This window comes from Aedes albopictus, chromosome 1 (genome assembly GCF_035046485.1).
Source record: "Aedes albopictus strain Foshan chromosome 1, AalbF5, whole genome shotgun sequence".
NCBI classification, from domain to species: Eukaryota; Metazoa; Arthropoda; class Insecta; order Diptera; family Culicidae; genus Aedes; species Aedes albopictus.
The window spans coordinates 216,168,027-216,194,209 of NC_085136.1; the positions used below are offsets into that span (position 1 = coordinate 216,168,027).

The 26,183-nt window shown below is 44.2% G+C and overlaps 1 protein-coding gene across 1 annotated transcript in view; it reads left to right on the forward strand.

Annotated features, from left to right (window-relative positions):
- LOC109621537 (proteoglycan Cow) overlaps positions 1-26,183 on the forward strand; it is a 626,835-nt gene that overhangs the window by 403,224 nt on the left and 197,428 nt on the right. Inside the window, exon 2 of the mRNA XM_062846230.1 lies at positions 233-353. Within this exon, the coding sequence (XP_062702214.1) occupies positions 233-353 (121 nt within the window). The remainder of the gene's footprint in view (positions 1-232; positions 354-26,183) is intronic.

The window sequence follows — 26,183 nt, forward strand, 5'->3', positions numbered from 1 at the left end:
ACTGCAAACAATTTATCCTTCCTATTGACGCATTTCCTGTTTTTCTCTTGTCAGAGAAGAATTCCCGCTAAATAAAAATAAAACATTTTCATTAATGTGTCCATCCTTTTACCACCCAGGCGCCGCTCAGCCACACGTTATTGTGCGAATGTTCTACTGAACTTCGTACTCCCTGTTTCAATCACTTTTCTGATGTTTATTTTCCCACTCTTGAATCTCTCTTTGCCCGCAGGACGATAAAAGCAATCAGCAACAGTTGCAGGACTCGATCCAGAAACAGCAACAACTACAGCAGCAACAACAGCAACAGCAGCAAATTCCCGAGAAGAAGAAATGGATCCACGACCCTTCGAGTAAGTAGAGACGATTTGATTTTCCAACGGTTTTTTTTTTCAATAATTTCCAACAGAGCTCAAAGAATTATCTGCTAATCATTTGAAAATGTGGAAAGTGATACAAACTAAAAATCTAAATCGACAATGCCCCCTAGTTTACTAACAAAGACATTCATGCAAATACAGAGAGGGCCCATGGAATTCAGAAATGCCAATTCTAACAGAACATTTGTCCTGCATCAGTCCTAATGCGTTATGGTGGGCTTCAAAAATAAGGAACTAAGGTCTTTGAGGCAACCCAAAGCTCTGCTTCTCTAACGCAGCCGTGAATAAATCAATTTTAACATTTGCAGTTATGTAATCCACCCAAATACATCCTTCCTTATTGCCTCCTCCAAATCTCCAAATGAAACAAATGAACGCCATTTCTCAATGAAACTCATCGGACCGTTTGAAATGCCTTTCCTTTAATTGAACCGGCATTGACCGTGTAATCCTTTTTGGCTTCATTCCGCTTCCATTCGGGAAGCGAACAGAATAGCACAATCAAATCACCCACCAAACGCGCAAGCTTTCGAATCGAACGTCGCCGTTCATGGTCATCCTCGCATGCTTTCCTCCCGCTGTGAATGGTTAAGCTCGGTCCAACATCCAACATATAGCTTCCTGGTGGGCAATAAATTATGCGATAAATATGATTACTACATAATATTATTACCATTCGAATGATTGTATTCATCGGATCTTATTCCGACGGACACGGTTCAGTACACTTCCGGTCTGTGAATGTAGTGCTCTAGCTAGCTAGCTACCTACGTACCTACATTACATGATCTGCAGCGTGCGAGCGAACCCTCGCAGGATGCAGGAAACTGCACCAAAGTTCATCGAGGATGGAAGACGACTCCGACCGACGTTTCTTCTTGTTCTCACTTGGGTCTTAGTGCAGTGATGCAAGTCTGTTAAAGTTGAGCTTGAACTGGCGCATGGAATCTTGCTGCAGTACTGCGGGGTACAGTGACGTACAAAAGTATGCTGATTATGTTTTTATTTTTCTAATCGTCGACCACCATCCCCAGATGTTTAACGGAACACTTCGAAGTAATAATGTAATCGCCTACACAAGTCATCGCTTGCTACTCTGACTTTTGGTTGTTAACAACCATCACCTAAGTATTATGATGAGCAAATTCTAGTTTCCTAGAGGTCATCTACTCCTCCACAACGGCGATCGAATGGACTGCAGTCAATTCCACTTCTTCGATCCGAGAACGCCGAGAACTTCATGGTACATGACATTCCATGATTTCAACCTCTATGTCGTTAACTAGAGCTTTATTCTGAAAGTAGCTTCTGAGAATTTTGTACAGGTACCTGATATCCCAAGGCGCAGGAGCGCATCGGCAATAGCCGCCCAACTGGCACTATTGAACGCGCTCCTTACATCCTTAGATCCAGAGCTGGAGCGCTATCTCGGAGGGTTTTGTAGCCGACAGGATAGCGTCTACGGTAGACCTCCCCTTCCGGAAGCCGAATTGGTTGCTCGAGAGACCATTTACACCTTCGGTATGCCTCAACATTCTATTGAGGATAATCTTTTCGAACACCTTCCCCGACGTGTCAATCAAGCATATTGGTCTACATGCTGACGGGTCTCCGGGTAATTTCCCCGCCTTTGACCTGGACCAGTCTCTTACATACTTCTGGGAAAACTCTCTCGTCCAGGCATTTCTGCATAGCATACCTGAACATCTCGGAAGCGTCCTCGATCGCAACTTTTAAGGCCAAGTTCAGAACTTCGTCCAGACCTAGGGCCTTACCTACGCTAAGGGACTTTTCTATACCCGCAAGCTCCACATCGCTGACTCTCTCATAATCGCCAGCTCCAGACCCGATTGTCCTACGAAAGGAGCCCAAGGACTAGGATCATGACGCGGAAAAAGCCCCTCGATGATTCCCACCCAAATCTCTGGAGATTGCTCTGTAGAAACCATAACACCTCTCGTCTCGGCCATCACGACCCTGTAGTCATCACCCCACGGATTCGCATTGGCACTCTGACACAGACCCTCGAAACAGGCCTTTTAGCTTGCCCTTATCTCGATTTTCTTCGCGACTTTTGCAGCGGCGAACACCGCTCGCCGCTTCTTTCGCTTTCCCTTTGTTCGTGCTCGCTGCATTCGCCGTTTTGCCCGTAGGCAGGCGTGGCGCAGGTTCGCAATCGCTTAAGTTCACCAGTAAGCCGGTGGCCTCCCATTTCTAGGGTGGACTCGCCTAGGCATGGTCGCATCACACGCACGTGATAGCACCGCTACCAGCTCGTCGCCGTCTAAACCGATTAAGTTTCGCTCACGGCGGAGCGCTTCCCTAAATACCTCTTCGTCGAAGTATGATGTCTTCCACCTACGAGGGCTTGGCCTTGGCCTAGCCGCCTCTTCTTCTATCCGCTGTCTGCTGTTGTTGTAGTCGATACTGTAGCGAACCGCCAGGTGGTCGCTGTGAGTGTAGCCATCATCTACTCTCCAGTTCGAACTACTTGTTAGGCCAGGACTACAAAAGGTCACGTCAATAATTGACTCCGCTCCGTTTCGACTATAGGTACTCTTGGTACCGACGTTAGCCAAGTCTACATCTAAGATGGCCAGTGTTTCTAGCAGGATCTGACCCCGCTGGTTCGTGAAACGGCTTCCCCATTCCACAGCCCAGGCATTAAAGTCACCCGCTATTACCACCGGCCTTCGCCCTGTTAGCACGGTCGTTAAGCGGTCCAGCATTTGCGTGAACCGCTCGATCGGCCACCGCGGAGGCGCATAACAGCTACAGAAGAAGACCCCGTTTACTTTGGCGACCACGAAGCCCTCGTAGGTAGTAGACACCAACTCCTGCACGGGGTATTTACCCGTCGTCCATATCGCCACCATTTTCCTGGTCCCATCCGAGGCCCAGTTGCCGTTGCCGGCGGGTACTCGGAATGGGTCCGAGATGATGGCGATATCCGTCTCCCACTCAGAAACCGCCTGAGAAAGCAGTTGCTGAGCCGCATCACAGTGGTTCAGGTTCAGCTGCGTTACCTGCACTGTGATTTGTTGTTCACTGCGGCTTTCTTAAAGGCCGGGCACCCTGGACCACCCATCGGATGTCTGTTTTTCGAGGTTTTCCCGGAACAGATCATGCAGATGGGCGGACTCGTGCAGCTTTGGGCCTTATGACCTTCAGCGCCGCATCGCCTACACAGTTTGCGCCTGTCGGGGCCTTTGCAGTCCCACGACTTGTGTCCTGGTTCCAGACACCTGAAGCAAACCTCAGGTGGCTCGTGGAATGTCAGGTGACATACACACCAGCCCACCTTAATACTCCCTACTTTAACGGACTTTTTAACATCCGCCACAGGTAGCTGACCCAAAGCTATCTGTGTCCCTGCTGGCCCTCTCCGTAGCTTAACGGCTGCGGCGGCCACCTGCACATCGCACTGTTGCCGCAGTGCCGTGACGAGCTCTTCCACTTCGGTGATCTCGTCAATGTCTTTGACCTTCAGAGTGTGTCAGAGCCCTCACCTGCACACCTTCACCAAGGACCTCTTCTGCCAGCCTTTTGTAGGCGGCGCCCTTGTGCTCCTTCTGGCGCTTCAGCTCCAGGATCATCTCGCCCGAACGAGTACGTCTAATACTGCGTACGTCGGCTCCAAGACCCTCAAGCTTGGCGTCGCTTCGCATCGTCTTCAAGACGTCCGAGTACTTGGATTGTTCCGTCTTGATGACGATAGCGTCGCCTTTCTTACGCCTGGCACCTGCCCTCCTACGCCTTGGCTTGGCGTCCTGCACTTCTACCTGCGGATTCACCTTCTTTTTCTTCTTCCGCTCTACCTTTGTCCAAGGAGGGTCCTCTCCTTGGATCGCCCTGCTCTGTGGCTGCTGAGGGCCCACCATTGGTCACAACCCCTTGTTCCCATCATTCCGGGACGGGCCAGCCTTTTCAGGCCCACCCTTCCCAGCTTTCCGGGAACCCTGGCTGGGGTCCGACTTTCCGGCGTTACCACCGGCTTTCGGGGTTATTATACGCCTGGCCTTGCGGGCGCCGCCAGACAGCTCCTCACCTGACGGCTGCCTGGCCGCTTCTGCGAATGCTTGTCACGTTTGTCACGAGCATTCGCTTCCACACTCCTCGGACTACCTGCAAAGGAGAAGGCCTCTGTTTGTGTAAACTTCGACACATTCTCCTTTGCGGGTTCCGCCGCTGCAGCAGCCAGCGACGCGACCGCGTGCTCCTGCTTGGCCTCATCGACAGACACTCTAAGTCTAAGCAAGGCCGTTTTCAGGTCCTTGCTTATATTCGACTTAGTTGTCGCAAAGTCGATGATTTTGCCAAGCTGGTGCTCAGCAACCTCTAATGCGGGCCGTCCTTTTCCAACTTCTTGGCTGATGGCCCTCAGCAGCCACGCTCCGTCCATGACCTCCACCGGCTGGCTTGCCGTGGAGTGGACAGGAGCTCCCACGCTTGAGCTACGTAAGCAGCTTCCAGCACCTGACTCCTCGCTTCTCCTTGTCGGAGATCTCATCAACCCGCTTCTTGCGAAGGGGTTGATCGCACCACTACTTCCACCTAAGTTATTTGTTTTTGAATTTTTGCTCATACTTATTCCCACGAGTTGCACGAGAAAGAATGTCCACCACGCCAGAGCTCTGCATTAACGCGGTAAGGGACAGCATACTGTGGGGGTGCCCAGGTACCTCACAGGCTCCGTTAAAGATCGAGCATCTTTTTCACCCCCTCGATCACTCATTCCTCGGCACGGGTCGCTTGACACCTTGAATTGGGGTTAGTAGTCCTAGGCTACCTTCCTCTGTCACAATTATAATGTACATGTGTTCTAATCTGCTCTGTCCTACTCAATCTCGGTTCTGCTCTGATCTGCTTCAATCTGTATCTACTCTATTTTGTCTCTACTCAGTCGAGTAGACTGTCTGTTTTTTTATCTACTTCTGTTATTGAATGCCTTTACTAAATATTATATTTTCCTGTTCTTATCTGCGTTTATTGTCTCTTTTATTCTGTTATTTGCTCCTTGCTGTTCCTTTTTAACTCTACCTTAATTCTTCTCTACTTCTTATCTGTTTTTTCTGTGTTCTGTCTCTCGTATGCTTTGTCATTATTTCCCACTGATTTAAATCCACCTTACTCTACTCTGTCTGCGGCTTCGAAAACATGACAGTGGCATTGAATATCAAGCACTTCTATTCTACCACTCTATCACGTGACCGCCACTGTACCCGCTGGCAGGCTAGAGCTGCATCACACCCGGGAAGGATTCGGTGAGTGAGGTTATGTCCGCCGGGAGAGTTCAAGCTGGAGATAGTGAAAAGTTTTACAGTTTCCAGCAGCACGGAACGTGTTGGGGTAGTAGGTACATACTTGCATGTTCGGTTGAAAACTGGCGGCAGTGATACCGGCTCGTGTTCTCAGCAACATCGTGTAGAACATTAAGGATGGAGTTGAAATTTGAACGTCCCGCGCGTGCACACACACACCCACACAACAATCCAGTTTAGATGGAGAAAAATTTTTCCCGAAATTGTGCAGCCATAGGGAACTGGATGGCATCTTTAGATCAATTTTCCTCAAACTAGATAAAGTTTCGCTTGACCGGAAACTTCCGCTTCTGGGTGTTACGGCGCGGTCGTCTTCTGCACGGGACAACTTGCCGGTTGGTTGGTTGGTTGGTCGGTCGGTCTGCCGGTCGGGGTAATGTTCTTATGACACTTTGATCTTGACAGCATCAGCCAAGTAAAACAACCGGCTTCGCTATACGACATCATCGTTTCCTCGGGGGTCCAATTTGGGTCTTACTTTTGTTATCTTCTCTCTCCGACTATTTGGTCTTGTTTCAAGTGAGCGAGTGAATGTGCGAGTGTATGCGGTTGCCATTATGTCGTTTGGGAAGTCATGTGCTGCACCAAAAGTGAACTAGTTCCGTAATGATGTTATGGCTCTCGGAATTGAATCTTGCTCTAAATGGCTCTTGTTGATTGTGCTGTATTTATTTTTCTACTGATTATAGTACCCTTGGATAAACAATCTTTGATATTACCCTTATTGATAATATTGTATTAAAAAAATAAGCAGATACACTTGTATAGCTTTGAATTTTTTTGTTATATGGAAGAAATCGGCAGAAAAACTCCCATCCGAGGAGAAACTTATTCCGGACGTGTAGCAATAGTGCATCATCGCCATACTATCTTGCCTGTGCATTCGCGCAAACATCACGCACTCGCACTATATCATACGACTACTAACAGGACTCGTCTTTCCCTGCCTTTTTTCGTACTCCTGCTCCTGACATGTATCATAACGTGCGAAAAAAATATCGCAAAAAAAACGATCCTAAAATGCATACGCTACCACAGTACTAGTTTATGACTGGAATTATGAATGTGCTCCAGAGACCACGTGATGTTTTCTGTAAACAAACCAGAATGAGATGGAATTCGTGACTTCCGGATACGGTTTTGAAGAAAAAATGGAGCATTGAATCACATAAATTCTATTATTTTACGATTAAAATGCTAAATAGCTCTTTATGCAACAATAATGAAAACAACTAAACTTACCGATCATGTAGCTATGTATTTGAATCTGAACAGTCTTTGAGTGATGGAAGACTTGTATGACGTTTGTATTTTTTGTCACAAACTGTACTAATTCGATTTTTTTTATATTCTTAACCATGTAACCTAATTTAAAAGCTCTTTTTGACCACTTGGGCACTACTACGCAAAGTTGCGTACATTAAATTTTAATGCTACCTTAGTTATACTTGAGAACCACTTGGGTTCAGTGCCATACACCTGACGAGCAAAATAATAAAATTGAATAGGGAATTTCAGTATAGCCTGGAGGTGTTCCCGTGATAGGTCACCGAAATTATTTGTGTATTATAAGGTAATAGTAGTTTACGCAACAAGGCACAGTGGCCGGAAGCCGGACAAAACCTCAAAAATCGACTTCAATATTTTAATTTTCTAATATTTTTCTTCCATTATAGATACTCCAACTAAGAAAACCCCAAATTTTCAAATCATTTGGTTAAAAATTGAGTCTTGTAGATTTTTTCAAAGTTGAAGTTTTATGTGCCACAATATTAGTATTTATTGTTTTTATTTTATGAGCTTCCTTCATGAGTTCGTTGTAAAAGTTAGGAAGACTTGAATAATGTGAAAATATTTTTTTGTGTTTTTGGGTATGAATAACCATTACATTTCAGGGATTGTTTGGAATTCAAACACAAAATTATTAGGGGTACTCACGAAACCGATTAAATTGCTGCGTAAGCCATGATTTTCTGCTTATTTGAAATGTTTCACGACTTTGCGAATGAAATAATCAAAGATTGCCTTGGTGATCGCGACGTTTAATCAGTTTAATCAGTTTACGCTGTTTAGTGAATCCCCCTATTATGTTTTTACAATATGCAAACATATTGACTTTTATGGAATTTTGGAGAAAAAACTTCCCATTAAAGAGATCCAGTACTTGTTTAGGAAACATCAGAAAACGACGCCGTATCTCGGATCTGACGTGCAATTTTGTCTAGTTTTTGGCTATATAGGTCACCGTTTGCGCATTTTTGCGCTAAGCGCGAAAAAAAAATTTTTTTTTCTGTCATGTCGCAATGGAGCCGCATGGTTGTGGAGGAAGTGATATTGTTTGAAGTTTAAATTTTATCTTAACATAGTTCGAGCTTCAGAATACTAACAATTTAGTTTATTTTTCATTCTTGTAAAAGACTTTCTCCAAGTCAGATGGTTTAAAGGGGGGGGAGGGGTTTGTCTGATAATGTTTTTTTATTATTTTTTTAAATATTAGTTTAGTTTTTGAAAGAAAATCACAAGAAGGTGGGTGCTCCAGTTAAAAACAGTAAGCTGGAGAGGAAAGGAGTGATGACTAAGTATGAATAAGCATTTATTTACTTAGACACTACCTACATGCTGCTTCACCAGATACAACTAACTCTTTTAACGTTCAAAATAAAGGAAAGACAAAACAACCGTGAACAACATGTAAAAATAACTACAAACCATTGCTCATAGTTTTTTTTTTTAACTGGTCGTTTCTTCGATTCATCTTAATCGTTATAATTGCTCAAAAACCTTGGAAGCAATCTCTTCACGAACTTCTATCGAAGTTTCAATATATAGTGACACAAATTCGTCGAAATCTACGCGTTTCTTTTCTACACGCACGCCGCTACAGTTCAAAGCAACAATCATCTATAAAATATAAAAGGAATTTACTAAACGGCGTAAAACGCTACGTTAAATATTTTTCTGTGTAAACGTCGCGATCACCAAGGCAATGTTTAAATATTTTGATCGCAATTTTATGAAACGAACATTTTACGCTCTTTAGTGAAACCCCTTATATTGGTTTTTTAAACTTGAAGTTTTATTGTATGTTATTCATGCGGTTTCGTTAAACACATTTCTACACACAGAGTGATAAAGATTTTGAAAATATTTGCTGGAGCTCTACTGTTCATCAATGTGATTCCCGATCTCTGATGATCGTTTATCAAAAATCCTTTCAATATTGCGAATATGAATTGCCAAAACTTTATTGATAGACCTATTTCAATTGCTTCGACAAGTGATAGCAGAGATCTATCTGACCCCATAACGATTGAATTAACACACCTCCGTGCACCCACCGTAAAATGTCACGTGGTCTATGGGCAGTACCTGAGAATAGACCACGTCTTATCAGCTAACATTGCTGTGTATCTGAATTGATCAAATGAAAGAAAACGTAGGTAAACGATTTTTTTCTAATGATTTATGTAGTTTTGAAGATTTTGGACCACCCTAACAGCAACAAATACACAATTATAGTTTATTTCAATACCAATACATGATTTAAGAACCCCCAAATTAAAAGGTTAATCAAAATCTACGTTCAGAAAGCACATCGTGATAGATTATTATCGATTTTTTTTACATGCTTTTCATAATCAGCAGTTTTCAAAATTTTGAACCACCCTAATATAGTAAAATCAAAATATATTAAAAATTCCAAACCAGAAATAGATTTGGGGAACTAAAATCATCATAACCTGTGAATTTTAGCAATTCCGGTTAACATTTGAGGTTTTGTTCGACTTTTGTATGGAGGCCCGCCACTGTGCAAGGTGCAGAATGACGATTTTTACAGCACGAGTCGTACATTTATCCAATGAGGCTTGCCGAGTTGGGTAATTACGACGAGTGCTGGAAAAATCAAGTTCTGCGTCGAGTTGCGTACAACGTTTTTTTGCAATTTCATAAATTACCCTTGAGGATAGTTTTAAACAAAACTGTTTCATCAAACTGGATGCAGTTTTGAAAAATTGTGACAACTGCACAGTATAACCTGCTATGATCAGATTTTCTTAAACATGGCTATGAGCATCAGTATGCAGTTTGATGAAAAATTTTGTTCAAGCGGTAATTTATGAACTTGCAAAAAACGTTGTACGCAACTCGGTGCAGAACTCAATTTTCACAGCACTCGTCGTGATTATCCAACTCGGCAAGCCTCGTTGGATAAATATACGACTCGTGCTGTAAAAATCGTCATTCTGCACCTTGTTGCGTAAACTACTATTATTTATTCTAATAAACTTAATGTTTAGCTTTTTAGTTAACTGAGACAGTAAATATCGTGTTTGATGTAAGATTCGGTTTAGTCTCAAGAACCACCTCCCGCAACAGGCACTACGTGAGTGATTCCAATTGTCAGCTGCACTTCCACTATTGTACAGCACCTAAATGTATTCTTTTATTCTACTATATCGAACATGTTGCTTTTCGCGCTGCTTTCATTTTCTACATGGTTACAGAAGTTACACATTTTTGTGTACGACTGGATCAGCCTCACCGCTTTGTCAAATGTACACAGTTGCTTTTCTGGCTCTAGCACTGGCATAAGAATAAAATTAAGAATTATTTCTGCACTGAACGATTCTTTATGATGCATCTCATCATTCAGAGAAAAATAATTATGAACTTTGTACCCATACCAGCGCTAGAGTCAGAAATAAAACTGTGTACATTAGACACAGGGGTAGAGGCTGATCCAGTATGGGGCTATCCATTAATTACGTAAGGGTTTATGGGGAGAGGGGGTGTTTGAGAAATCTTACGCGCCATACATTTTTTTTTTTTTGAGATTTCATACAAAAAATCTCACAAGGGAGGAAGGGGGTGTCAGAAAATCGCTAAAATTCCCTTACGTAATTAATGGACAACCCCTATGTAGTACACAAATATGTGTTAGTTGTACAAAAGCCTGTGTTGTTTCGTTTTAGGGTGTACTCTGTCATGGTAGAATGATGATCACGAGGATGTTGATGTGTTACTGTTGGTTTCTCCTTTTTCCAGTCCGATTGGGGGAAGGGGAACAAAGCCCAAAATGCCAAGATGGGGTAAAATGGCCCAACTCATAAAATCATTCCTGAATGGGACTTGATCATTGCTATAGGTGAATGGTGTCAAGATATGTTTGCATCAAACATTCTTCTAGAAGCTAGGCCACCAAACCTACGAAAAATTCTTTGATTTCCCAATGAAAATTGGCAACTTCCGGTTTTTTGTGCTTGCAATTAAGGTTTTCTGCTGATTTTATTACCAGCCAAGTGTTTCCAACGAGATTGAGGCACACATGGAGACGCATGGTTGTTGATGTCTAAGCTTTCCATGTTAGGGTTCATTCAAATATTACGATCATCGTTTTGCGGGGAGGAGGGCAACACTCCTTTTATTGAGTATACGAAAAAAGCGGGACAGAAAGGGGAAAAGGAGTCGGAAATGCCCGAAAACTGATGGACGTAATTTTTGAATGTTTGCATGAAGTGGCATCTTACCCCATGGCAGATGGTCGTTTTGCACCACTTCCGTTTTACGAATCAGTTTTTAAAATCGCTGAAAATCGATGAAAATGCAATTGTTTTGAGAATATTTTTGCTGAAGTATCGAGCAAATATTGTCTAGTTGCTGTTACCACTTTGGAAGCCTAACAAATGAGGCTAATTATCGTCGAAAACGATTATAGTTTGAAAAATGGCATTTTACCCCACTTGACCCTACATTATGAGTTGCCATTCGCCGATGTCCAAGTATCCGGGTCCAGCAGGTGGGGCAGCAGGGACGAAAGTCATGGGGCCTGACGCGACAAACGAAGCAAGCAATCGCAGAAGCGGGCGAGGCAGCCGTCAGGCGAGGAGCTGTCTGGCGGTGCCCGCAAGGCCAGGCGAATCATTACCCCGAATGTCGGTAATAATGCCGGAAGGTCGGACCCCAGCCATGGTTCCCGGAAATCTGGGAAGGGTGGGCCTGAAAAGGCTGGCCCGTCCCGGAACGATGGGAACAAGGGGGTTTTTTTTTTATCTAGTTCGTTTATTTGGGGCTCAATCGCGTATAACGCTTTACGGAGCCGAGGATCTTTCTTTGTACTTAATAGTATTCATTATACAGAGTAATAACTTTTTAATGATATCTGTTAGTAATGGGTGGAAGCCAGGGTACTCGTGGCAGCTCGAGGTTAGAAGGTCACATTTTGAGGGATGGACAGGGTAAGGATTGGGCCAAAGGTTTCACTGCTGCTCATCCGGGGGTAAATCGCATCTTGCTAGCGAATTCGGTGCCTTGTGGTGTTGGTACCAACTTGTTGTGGGACTTGGTCTTCCGGATGGCCAGGAGCAGCTTGGTAACACAAAGAGGACAAAACAGAGAAAAAAAAACTGGAGAAGAAAACACAAGCAAATTAAACTTTTATACCAGCAGAGCGAAGAAAGTCGAAAATACATCCCATGTATGTGACATCGCGGGTCCCCAACACATCTCTCACAAGAACAAAGGGTTGTCTACCTCGGGCCTCAAGGGTATCCAAAAGTAGCGCTCTGGAGGCGTCATTATCCGGGCATTGCCAAACTACGTGGTCGATGTCATCATAACCGGAACCGCACTTAGTACAAACATTGCTCAACGCGAGGTTAATCCTGTGTAAATGCGCGTCTAGCGAGTAATGGTTGGACATAAGTCTTGACATCACGCGAATGAAATTGCGACTTACATCCAGACCATACCACCACACTCGCAAAGAAACATTAGGAATAATGGAATGTAACCACCGTCCCAGCTGGCCATCTCGCCAATCATTTTGCCAACTTTGAAGAGAACTCTGGCGAACAAAATGGAAAAATTCATCATGTGAAATTCTTCTATCATAGATCTCACCTTCCTGTGCGCCCACCTTTGCGAGAGAGTCCGCCTTCTCATTGCCATAAGTTGAGCAATGTGAGGGGACCCATACAAAGGTAATCTTGTATGATCTTTCGACCAGTGCACCCATCTGCTCCCTTATTTTTGTAAGAAAGTAAGATGAATGTTTTACAGGTTTCATCGACCGGAGTGCCTCAATCGAACTAAGGCTATCCAAGAAGATGAAGAAATGGTCTACGGGCATGTTGGAAATCATCCCCAAAGCGAAGTTAATTGCTGCCAGCTCAGCAACATAAACCGAACAAGGTTCCTGAAGTTTGCGGAAGGCGGTGAAATTTTCATTGAAAACACCGAAACCAGTGGATCCATTTATGCGAGACCCATCAGTGAAGAATCTCTTACAGGAATTGACATTTTGGTACTTTTCGTTAAAAATGCGAGGAATAGATATACATCGAAGTTGATCTGGTATTCCATGAATAGCTTGTTTCATGGACAGATCGTATTTAACAGAGGTACTCTGCCGGTGGAAGCATAATTGTCCCATGTGCATTTTTGGCAATATTGAGATTTTGCAGCCCATGACCATGTATCGTGGGGTACTATCATATGGGGAAATAAAAATAGGTAGTTTGTTCGGAAAATTGTTGAAAAAATGCATGGCCGATTTGTAACATTCTTAAAAGTGGACGCATAAGCGTCACGTTTCATTGGAAATCCTATGGAACTATAAAATCGCTCTAAAACAAAAAAATAGTGCTCAAATTAAAAATTGGTTGATGTTAGAACACGATTCAGCACTTATACTTCATAGTTGAGACAATTTACTTTTTTCGAACTTTGGACGCGATTTTCTCGATTGTCTGTTTTTGCACATGGGACATTTATGCGTCCACCGGCAGTACTGTCATTAGTGAAGTGTACACGGGGAGGATTATAACTTGGTAGGCTTATGTCAGATGACATGTAGAACAGATAAATTCTCATGAATTTTGATTGAGTGTTCAGACTGAGCATTTCTTCGAAGTTTTCAATGACAAGTGTGTTGCTCACTCCACACTTGATAAGTACCCTCAGCGAGAGCTCCCAGAATCGGTTCTGGAGAGGTTTCACCCCTGCCAGGACCTCCAGGCTCGCATTATGCGTTGAGTGCATACAGCCGAGGGCAATACGCAAACAACGGTATTGAATTCGTTCCAACTTTATTAGGTGGCAGTTTGCTGCTGAGTGGAAGCAGAAAGAGCCATACTCAATAACAGAGAGAACAGTCGTTTTGTAAAGTTTTATGAGGTCTTCCGGGTGAGCACCCCACCATGTTCCGGTAATTGTACGTAGAAAATTGATCCTTTGTTGACATTTTTGCACCAAATACTTGATTTGGGTACCCCAAGTGCCTTTTGAATCAAACCAGACCCCAAGGTATTTCGAAGTCAAAGACTGGTCGATTTCTATTCCCAAAAGATTGAGTTTCAGTTGGGCTGGGTTCCGCTTTCTAGAAAACACAACCAATTGAGTTTTTTGCGGAGCAAACTCGATCCCTAAATCTCTTGCCCAGATTGACAGATTATTTAGAGAATTTTGCAATGGTCTTTGCAACATTTCTGCATGTGGGCCTTTTAGAGAAACCACAGCATCATCTGCAAGTTGTCTTAGCGTGCATTGTCCTTCCAAGCAACTATCAATGTCTTTCACGTAAAAATTATAAAGCAAGGGACTTAAACATGAGCCTTGGGGTAGGCCCATGTAACTAATTCTGGAAGTTGTCAGTTGTCCGAGATTGAAACTCATATGCTTTTCTGACAACAAATTATACAAGAAATTATTTAAAATTCCTGGAAGTCCACTATTGTGCAGTTTTTCTGACAATATTTCTATGGAAACTGAATCAAAGGCGCCCTTAATATCCAAGAAAACTGAAGCCAGTTGCTCCTTTTCCGCAAAGGCCAGTTGAATATCTGTTGAAAGCAACGCTAGACAATCGTTTGTTCCTTTGCCCTTGCGAAACCCGAACTGTGTATTTGAAAGCAAGTTATTCGATTCGACCCAATGATCGAGTCGTGATAGGATCATTTTTTCCAACAATTTCCTTAAACATGATAACATAGCAATTGGGCGGTATGAATTATGATCAGACGCTGGTTTACCAGGCTTTTGAATAGCTATTACTTTGACCTGTCTCCATTCATGCGGAACGATGTTGTTCTCCATGAATGAGTTGAACAGGTCCAGTAATCGTCTTTTCGCGATATCTGGGAGATTCTTTAGAAGATTGAACTTTATCATATCGCGTCCCGGAGCGGAATTGTTTGATGAAAGAAGAGCCATAGAAAGTTCCAGCATAGTGAAGGGTCTGTCCAGAGAACCGTCTCTTGGGGATATTTCCCAAGAAATCGGTTGTGCTGGGACTGAGTCTGGGCAGACCTTTTTCGCGAAGCTGAATATCCAACGGTTGGAGTATTCGTCACTCTCATTAGAAGAAGAGCGGTTTCGCATGTTGCGAGCCACTCTCCAAAGCGTTGTCATTGAAGTTTCTCTTGAGAGACCCTCAATGAAGTGTCGCCAATAACTACGCTTCTTCGCTTTCAGCAGGTTTCTCAGCTGTCTTTCGAGCTTTGCGTACTCTTGATAAAGATCTGAGGTACCATGCCTACGAAAAGTTTTGAAAGCATCAGATTTTTTAAGATACAACTGGGTGCAATCATCATCCCAGCCTAGTGTGGCTGGTCTTCTTTTGAAGGTTGCACTTGGAACACGTCGTTTTTGTGATTCTAATGCACTCTTATATATCAGTTCAGACAGGAATCGATACTCATCCAAAGGTGGGAGTGGATTGAATGATTCGATGCCAAAAGATACCGCTTCTGCATACTTTTGCCAATCGATATTCCTTGTGAGGTCAAAAGGAACCTGAATTGGATGGTCTGACCTTTCACTATTATGCTTTATGGTGGTTATAATGGGTAAGTGATCACTACCATGAGGATCCTCGATTACCTTCCACAAGCAATCGAATGATAGTGAACTTGACCCCAGTGATAGGTCGAGGCGACTTTCTTTGCCGTCAGATGCAATACGTGTCACTTCACCTGTATTTAAAATGTTCAAATTGAAATCGTCGCACAAATCATAGAAAACGGCCGCTCTATTATCGTCATATGGTTCGCCCCACCCAGTACCATGCGCGTTCATATCACCCAGAATTAAAACTGGATGTGATAGTGCAGAAACTGCATTCCAAAGATGACGGCGGTTAATTGAAATTCTTGGAGGAATGTAAACGGAAGCTACGCAAAGTTCTTTACCCTTTACGTTCATTTGGCAAGCGACGATTTCTACGCCAGGATGATTCGCGATTGGAATTCTATAAAATGAGTAAGTCTTTTTGATCCCCAAAAGAACTCCCCCATAATGGTCATCTCTATCCTGGCGTATAATGTTAAAATCGTGGAAGTTGAGTTCATCTTCAGAAGAAAGCCATGTTTCACAAAGGGCAAATATATCACAATCAGAGTTGTGAATCAAAAACTTAAACAGGTCTAATTTAGGTTTTAGACTATGACAGTTCCACTGTAGCACAGTGATCATATCTTGTACCTCACTTGATGAATTATCCATCGAAAGATATGATCGCAGCAAGGAGGGGCCATGATTGTGTCAGATTCCGAAGATATTCTTCTACTGTAGGTATAAACATATCAATAATGCCTCTAAATGTTTCTGGAAGGCTGAGGGCATCATATAAACGATCCACGAGAACCCTAAAAGTAAACAGTCCTCGCTTGGGTCTAGGAGGCTTGTTTGAACTGCGAGGAATTTTGGTAGCTTTTTTCTTGCTACCTTGTCGATTATTTCTCTTTGAAGTGTATTTAACAGGCGGAGACGGGGGTGACAGGTTCTTGCTACAACATGGATCTGAAGCTGAAGGAACCTGATTCTTCGGAGTTTTTAAGTTTACCCCGTCTCCTTTAACATTAGGCAAACTTTTGAGGGAAGACTTTAAAAAGACCTTTCGGCGCAATCCCGGGGAAGATGATGACTTCCTTTTTCCAGGTGCGTGTACCTCCGAAAGAGATCCACCCTCATCAGTTTCGCCATCGTCCTGATCATCGGAAGACAACTCCTGATAGGGATTTTCAACTGGGACAGCTGATTCAGACACGGAATCTGGTGTTTTAAAAGATTTCACCATCTCCGCATATGTCTGTTTGGAGCGCTTTATGATAGAGCGACTCTCATTTCGAATGCGTCTTTTGTAAGCCGGGCAAACTTGCAAGTCGTGTGGATCTCCGCCACAGTAGCTACATTTTTCCGCTTCCTGTGTGCAAGAGTCCTCCAAATGAGCTTGGTTGCATTTGCCACAACGGGGCTTGTTGTCGCAAAAGCTATCACTGTGACCAAACTGCTTGCATTTGGTACAATTAAAAACCTTCGGCCTAAAAAGATGCACTGGGTAAAAACCACCATCAATTACAACAAATTCCGGGAGGACGGAACCTGGAAAAGTCACTCGAAAAAACGCTGAAGGCGAGTACACCTTTTTATTTCCTTCCATGGAAACCTTAGATAAGCGTTTACAGTCTAGGATAGCCACATCAGGAATTGACCTATTTTTGAATCGACCAAAGCCGGTCTTGATGTCCTCACATGTCAGCATTTCGTCGAGGATCTTCCCCTCCACCTCCACTTCTCGTGCTGGCACATAGACCGCGTATTCAACAGTAAACGCTTCGTGTTGAGCAATTTCATTTGCTGCTTTGTAGCTAGGTGCGGTAACACGCAGCTTGGATGCTTTCACTTGGTGAATAACGGTCCCAGGATACTTACGCGTCAGCTCTCGAGAAATCGAAAGCATATTCAATGGTTTGCATTTGCGCCGGAAATAGACAACCCAAGGTCCAGGCGAAGATGGCTGATAAAACCGCGTACGAGCAATGATATCATTGGGAGGCGTTTCGCCTCCAATCGAATCGTCCATGTGATAGTTCAAATACAATTCAGTTTATGTTTACTTTGACGCACACGCTATGCAATGTCAAAAGTAATTAAAAAAACGAGAGAACAAAATGAAAAAGAAATAAACCAAAAAAAAAATAACTTTGAAAACTTTTTACAAGTTTTTATACTGTTCCACAGAACGTGGGTTGGGAACCACTGCTATAGAATAGCAGTCAGGCAACTATCTCGTGTTCACGTGATAGACTGTGGAATGGGAACAATGAGGCGAGAGCGTATATCGAAAAAACTTATCTATTGATACAGTACTGTAGGTTGCACGGTGATGACGACTCGGATACACACAAGCTGGCGTTGCTGATGTTTGTTCCTCTCGTTGCACTCGCCGCCGCGCCGCCCTCTATGAAAACTGTTGCCCACAAACGGTGGCGTGGGTTTTTAATTACCGGTGGAATCGTACACGTATAGTGTCGACTTCCTTCACGACGATCGCGTTAATCGCCTTAGGCAAATCACTTTCGTCCTCGGTGGGAATAGCGCACGATATAAAAACCACTTTGTGGAGAAAAAACTCCACCGGCTACGAAATTGTTTGCCTGCGATGAGACACGGTAAACACAACCGGCTGCTGAAAGCGATCGGTAAGGAATCGGGAACAAGGGGTTGCGACCGCTAGTGGGCCCTCAACAGCCACAGAGCAGGGCGATCCAAGGGGAGGACCCCCCTTGGACGAAGGTAGAGCGGAAGAGGAAGAAGAAGGCGAATCCGCAGGTAGTAGTACAGGACGCCAAGTCAAGGCGTAGGAGGGCAGGTGCCAGGCGCGAGAAAGGCGACGCTATCGTCATCAAGACGGAACAGTCCAAGTACTCGGACGTCTTGAAGACGATGCGAAGCGACGCCAAGCATGAGGGTCTTGGAGCCGACGTACGCAGTATTTATTAGACCTACTCGTACGGGCGAGATTATCCTGGAGCTGAAGCGCCCGAAGGAACACAAGAGCACCGCCTATAAGAGGCTGGCAGAAGAGGTCCCTGGTGAGGGTGTGCAGGTGAGGGCTCTGACACATGAGGCGACTCTGAAGGTCAAGGACATTGACGAGAACACCGAAGTGGAAGAGCTCGGCACGGCACTGCGGCAACAGTGTGATGTGCAGGTGGCCGCCGCAGCCGTTAAGCTACGGAGAGGGCCAGCAGGGACACAGATAGCTTTGGTTCAGCTACCTGTGGCAGATGTTAAAAAGTCCGTAAAAGTAGGGAGTATAAAGGTGGGCTGGTGTGTATGTCACCTGACATTCCACGAGCCACCAGAGGTTTGCTTCAGGTGTCTGGAACCAGGACTCAAGTCGTGGGACTGCAAAGGCCCCGACAGGCGCAACTGAGTAGGCGATGCGGCGCTGAAGGTCATAAGGTCCAAAGCTGCACGAGTCCGCCCATCTGCATGATCTGTACCGGGAAATCCTCGAAAAACAGACATACGATGGGTGGTCCAGGGTGCCCGGCCTTCAAGAAAGCCGCAGTGAACAACAAATCAAAGTGCAGGTAACGCAGCTGAACCTGAACCACTGTGATGCGGCTCAGCAACTGCTTTGTCAGGCGATTTCTCAGTGGAAGACGGATATCGCCATCATATCGGACCCATACCGAGTACCCGCCGGCAACGGCAACTGGGTCGCGGATGGGACCAGAAAAATGGCGGCGATATGGACGACGGGTAAATACCCCGTTCAGGAGTTGGTGTCTACTACCTATGAGGGCTTCGTGGTCGCCAAAGTAAACGGGGTCTTCTTCTGTAGCTGTTATGCGCCTCCGCGGTGGCTGATCGAGCAGTTCACGCAAATGCTGGACCGCTTAACGACCGTGCTAACAGGGCGAAGGCCGGTGGTAATAGCGGGCGACTTTAATGCCTGGGCTGTGGAATGGGGAAGCCGTTTCACGAACCAGCGGGGTCAGATCCTGCTGGAGACACTGGCCATCTTAGATGTCGACTTGGCTAACGTCGGTACCAAGAGTACCTATAGTCGAGACGAAGCGGAGTCAATTATTGACGTGACCTTTTGTAGTCCTGGCCTAACAAGCAGTTCGAACTGGAGAGTAGATGATGTCAACACTCACAGCGACCACCTGGCGGTTCGCTACAGTATCGACTACAACAGCAGACAGCGGATAGAAGAAGAGGCGGCTAGGCCAAGGCCAAGCCCTCGCAGGTGAAAGACATCATACTTCGACGAAGAGGTATTTAGGAAAGCGCTCCGCCGTGAGCGAAACTTAACCGGTTTAGACGGCGACGAGCTGGTAGCGGTGCTCTTACGTGCGTGTGATGCGACCATGCTTAGGCGAGTCCACCCTAGAAATGGTAGGCCACCGGCTTACTGGTGGACCGACGCGATTGCGGACCTGCGCCGCGCCTGCCTATGGGCTAGGCGGCGGATGCAGCGAGCACGATCAGAGGAAGAGCGAAACGAACGGCGGGTGGTGTTCGCCGCTGCAAAAGCCGCGCTTAAGACCGAGATAAGAGCAAGCAAAAAGGCCTGCTTTGAGGGTCTCTGTCAGAGTGCCAATACGAACCCGTTGGGTGATGCCTTTAGGATCGTTATGGCCAAGACGAGAGGTGTGATGGCTCCTACAGAGCAATCTCCAGAGATGTTGGAGGGGATCATTGGAGGACTTTTTCCGCGTCATGATCCTAGTCCTTGGCCTCCTGTCGTAGGACAGCCGGGGACTGGGGCTGGCGATGAGGAGAGGGTCACCGATGTGGAACTTGCGGGAATAGCTAAGTCCCTTAGCGTAGGTAAGGCCCCAGGTCCGGACGGAGTTCCGAACCTGGCCTTAAAAGTAGCTATTGCAGAGGCTCCCGAGATGTTCAGTTCTGCTATGCAGAAATGCCTGGACGAGGGAGTTTTCCCAGAAGCTTGGAAGAGGCAGAGCCTGGTACTATTGCCAAAAGCGGGGAAACCACCCGGAGACCCGTCGGCATATACACAGATAAAAATAATGATATTTACACGTCATGTAAACTTCATTTTAGTCATGTAAATTTAGTGTTATGATGGTTTACATGATATATCATGTAAATTTGTGTTATATATCATGTAAACTCTTAGAGTCATGCTGAATTACATGACATATGATGGAAGTTTACATGATAATTCATGAACTTTACATGATATGTCATGTAAACTTCTGTGATATCCCACGCTCCAATTATGTACATCATGTGCCACAGAATTTTACACTTCTTTTTCGATCTGTGTAGACCAATATGCTTGATTGACACGGCGGGGAAGTTGCTCGAAAAGATCATCCTCAATAGAATGTTGAGGTTCACGGAGGGCGAAAATGGTCTTTCGAGCAACCAGAACGGCTTCCGGAAGGGGAGGTCCACCGCAGACGCTATCTTGTCGGTTACAAAAACCGCCGAGAAAGCACTCGAGCCTAAGAGGAGGGGAATCCGCTTCTGCGCGGTAGTGACTCTAGATGTAAGGAATGCGTTTAATAGCGCCAACTGGTCTGCTATTGCTGATGCGCTCTTGCGTCTGGGCCTGCCAGGATGGCCTCCATGGTCAAATGGCATCGCGCGTGGGACAGTTCCACCAAAGGAAGGTGGACCGATAGGTTGATACCGAGGGTAGATAGTTGGATTGATAGGCGCCATGGGGAAGTTACATTCCACCTGACACAGGTCCTTACAGGTCATGGTTGCTTCCGACAGTATCTACACCGTTTCGGGCATGCGGATTCTCCCGAATGCCCAGTGTGCAATGGTTTAGAGGAGACGGCGGATCACGTTTTGTTCGTGTGCCCAAGTTTTCGCACAATGCGTGACCGCATGCTTGCTACATGCGGGGAGGACACAACTCCGGACAACTTGATCCAGAGGATGTGTAGGGATGAGGTTAGCTGAAATGCCGTTTCAACGGCTATCACCCATATCGTCTGGGAGCTACAGAGGAGGTGGTGCGTGGACTCGGAGAATGGCTAGTCCAGATGCAGTACAAGAGGTGGTCCAGGGGTTCAAGGTCGGCTTCGTAGGTCATACCGGTGCCCTGCGGTCGAGATCGACCCTTACAGCGATTAAGTGGCCGCGGAGAGGAAGTCCCGGTAGCGGTGCTGTCGTGGCGTCAGTCTACTGGGTTGGATCTGAGCCCGCGGTTGGGAAGGGGTCCCCGGCAAGGGTCGGGGTAGGTGAGACCTTGCTGACTGCAACCTTCGGGTGCATCGCAGTTGGGCGCGGGTGGGGTTGACCCTGCCCGCCTTCCGAGGACAAAGGGAGTGATGAGGACCACTCGGGAAACTGGCTAAGCGCCAGCATGCTACTGTGATGGACTCTCCAGAGCGAGTCATCGATGTTCGTTGCTGCTAGGCTACGGCAGCTAACCTTGTGGGTGCGATATGCACTAGCCCCTCTCTGAAGCAATACCTTCTTGGTGGTTCCGGAGAGACGTAGGGTTTGGCGACCATAGGAATGTGTTTTAGTGGGTCGAGGAGAGAGTAGTCCTGGCTATTTTAGTGTTGTAGAAGACGGCCTTAGCCCCACACTACCCTAACCCTCCTGTTAGGGTGTCTGTTGAGCAGATTTATCCCCCTATGGATTAGAAGGAAAAAAGAAAGTATCCGGGTCCGTTTGAGCCATGGACTCAGAAGAGGGTCAGTGTCAGCTGCTCTCAGGGGGAAAGAGCCAGTGACGAAAGTGCCGGGGCTGGGATCGAACCCATGACCATTATAAAGCAAACGTGTGGCAACTTGCGCCACGGGCCCTGGCGACTATTTTTTATATTTTTTACTTTATTTTATCATATTACCATTCTATTTGTTCAAGTATGTTAATAAATATTTATACAACGAGTTGCGAAAAGATTATTTTTACAACAAAAATAAACACATTTAATTTTTAGTTACTCCTAATGGCAATCGTCCTAATTTCTAGAAGAATCCTCTGTGGTTCATCCAGAGATTCTTTCAGTATTTTTTCGAAGGGTTCCTTTAGAAATTCTTTCTTAGCTTTCTACGGAGAGTCCTTCAAAAAATCCTTCGAGAAGGTTCCATTGAGCAAAATACCAAAGACTTCGTCGGCAATCGCTTCAATTATTCTTTAAAAAATCCTCCAACGATTCTTTTACATTTTTTCTAAGGATTCCTTCAGATATTCTGGGGGATTCCTTCAGATTTTCTGGGGGAAAATCCTTCAGATACGAATCTACGTATAACTCCGGTTAATCCTCCAGAGAATCCTTCAGGAGTCCAAGGAATCAATCTAAATTCCTTTGGAAATTTATTCTTGATTTCAGCGATCCTTCTACCAGAGGTGCTAGTGTTGTGTGCTTAAATCTGACTGAAGCTTACTTAAGGGCTGTGATTCGATATGTATTTTCAGAAACTGTAGGTCACCTTAACTAGGGTAACTAGATCCTTTGGGAGGACATGTTCTCCTTTTTCAATATATGTCCTCCTGTCCTCCCTTAAGCTATAAATGTCCTCCTTTCTAGTGTGCCAAAATATTGGCTTCAATTTAATACATATGAGGGGGTTAGAAGCAAAGGAGTGTAAGTGACAAAACCCCACTTTCGAGTAAGGGGTCGTACACAAAATACATCACGCTTTTAGGGGAGAGGGGGGGTTTTGTAGAGCGTGACAACCCTTACAAAAATTACTGAGGTCACATACAAAAAGTGTGACATAGGGGGATGGGGGATTGAAAAAGGTCGATTTTTGCGTGACATAATTTGTGTATCACCCCTAAATGTGGTTTGAAGTTTTTGACCAATGTTTCATCCCATACAAAATGTATGGAGTTTCCAAATCAACTCAATTTTCTCTGATTTATTGTATTTTTTCCAATCATCGTATTAACAATCTTAAAAAAGTTTCTGAAAACTTGAAATCTGAAGAGTTTTATGATATGCTCTTACACCCCTTTGATTCTGGGCCGCTCACAGGGCCGGATCTATGGGCCACATTTTAGGGGCCCCCACAAAAACCAATTTTGGTTCAAATACTGCTCAAAAACAAAGAAAAACTGTATTGCTCATCGCATTTGCACCTCCGAGGGGCCTTCACAACCGCTCGTGCCCCGGGCCCCCACAATCCTTAATCCGGGCCTGGCCGCTCATATTGTAACTTAGATTATATTACAAGTCTGCTAGCTATCTGTGATATAGGTTAAGACCTAAACTTTTGGATACTGACCCTGTTGGTCCTGTCGAAATATAGCACATGTCATACTTTCGAGAAGTCGTTCAAAAACCTCGCTTAATCAAGCCATTACCTTGCAACGAGACGGTTTATCAACGGCACCTGAGGATTAAATTCAAAAAATGCCTGGTCATATACATTTTTTTTTTGTTGCTATCGACCTTTTTATATCAAGTTCATTTTTTTGAGGCTCAATAGTCAATCGACCTTCTATCATCATCCCTTTGAAAACGATTATTGATTCCACCAGCAATGTTTTTGAAATCCTGGAAGAAATCTTATCATTTGGTGCTTGACCCTCCAAAAATGTTGGGATTTTCACACCACGGTGGCGTAGTGCACGTTCAGCGTGCCTGTTTCCATATTGACCCCAACATCCTACTAAGGTTAAAAAAACAGAAAAAAATACGATTTAAGCTCTGAACTGCTGAAGTTCTTAAATAACTTTGGAAAAACTATTTAGGTTCTCTCAGGCTACTATTTAAAATCTCAAGACATTAGCTCAATTTCGTACACTTCTATGGAAAACTATTCTCTAATAGAAACTTTGCTTAGGTCTGTAAGAAATATCAAAATACAAGAAGGAATCTATTAACTTTTCTAAAATTTATAATGGTTTTGCGACACACCTACAACAACTCTGAAATGTTTAAATTAAATTCATATCCATATTTTCAAATAAAAAAATTCATTCGAAAGCTTGCTTTAAAACTTAAAACAAACTTCGAAACGTTTTCAAAGAAACCTACAAACAATCTATGTGTTTCCAATGGAAAATCTTATTTTTCACTGAACACACTTTGGTTTTGAAATGTCCTCCTTTTGCAATATTGAGCAGTCAAAATGTCCTCCTTTGCCTAAAATCCATCTGGTATCCCTACCCTTAACCCCTCTCAAAACCCCCTGTTACACCCCTGATACCTTCAGAAACCCCCGAAAACGCCTGTGTAACGCCTGAGTAACAGTTCTGAAGCTCGTAAAAAAACATCTAAAGCTGTCTGAAATGCCTTTGAAATCCCTCTAAAACCCCCTCGGACCCCATGTAACGCACCTGAGACCCTCCCCAAGTAACCACGGTGTTGAAGCCATATTGCATGCTGATATAGGGTGTATTTAGAGCGATCATTACTTTACATGCACACTTAAGGTTGATTTAAAGTGGAAATGGGCAATTATATAATCAAATTACGATTATACTGGTATAATCGTATAATCTTAACCCTTAAATGCGCAATGTTGTTTTAAAACAACATACCTAAAAACGCTCCAAAATAATTGACCTTCACTTTTATTATTAATTAATAATTAATTTTTTAAATCAGTTTTTTATTGTCGTGCGCCTTTAAGGGTTAAATCAGTCGCATAATTGCCATTTCCACTTTAAATAAACCTTAAGTGTTCATGCAAAGTAATGATTGCTCTAAATACACCCTAAATCAGCATGCAATAAGGCTTCAACACCGTGGTCACTTGGATCAGAAACCCTTGAAATCTTCAAATGAATGGTAAACACTCTATTTAGGCAGTCCCGACTCGTTACCTAAGGGGCCATACGTAAACCACGTGGTCATGTTGGGGGAGGATGGTTTCGAGCTAAGACCACGGTCCAAACAAATTAAAAAGAAATTGTATGAAATGAAGGTTTGATGTATTGCGAAACGGATTGGAGTGAGGATCCGTCCGACCGTGTAGGTCAAACTCCGGCTTTCTATTTCAACTGGGGAAGGCCGAAATAGTTTCAATGAAATTAAATCTCATCACGAATTGTTTGAAACATTTCTTTAGAAATTCTTTAAGGTAACCCTCGAAGAGTAACTCCAACATGGTTTACATCATTTCATAAAATACTTCTGTAAATATCTGTGGAGAAATATCTCAAAAAATTCCCGGAGGAGTCTCTGAAGGAACCCCAGGAAATATTTTTGAAAGGTAATCTCTTACTGACAACCATGAAAAACCCTTAAACTACTGAAGGTGTCTCAAGTGATATTTCAGAAGTAGTAATATTGGATGGAGTCCATGAAAAAAAATATGAAAAAAAACCTTGGAGGAATTTCTGAATAAATTGTCTTTCTAATTCCTGAAGAAATCTCTGGAGATATACTTGAACGAGTCCCTGCAGGATTATGTGAAAGTATATCAGGGAATTTTCTGAAATAGTTCTAGAAAGAGTTTTTAAACAAATTGCCCTAGAAACCCTTGATTGAATTCCTACAAGGATTTATTAATCAATATTTAGAAAACTTCCAAGAGAAATTACTTATCAAAATTCATGGAGGATGTTCTGAAAGAATTCAAGGATGAATTCATGAACATATTTTTCAAGGAATCCCTGAAAGAATGTCTGCAGGAATACTTTAACTGTAAAGGTTCTGTTGGGGCAGGTTCGTGATTTCCGGAGAAATTGCTTCGGAATGAAAATCGGACACTGGCTGTTGGGTAGCCTTACACCGTGC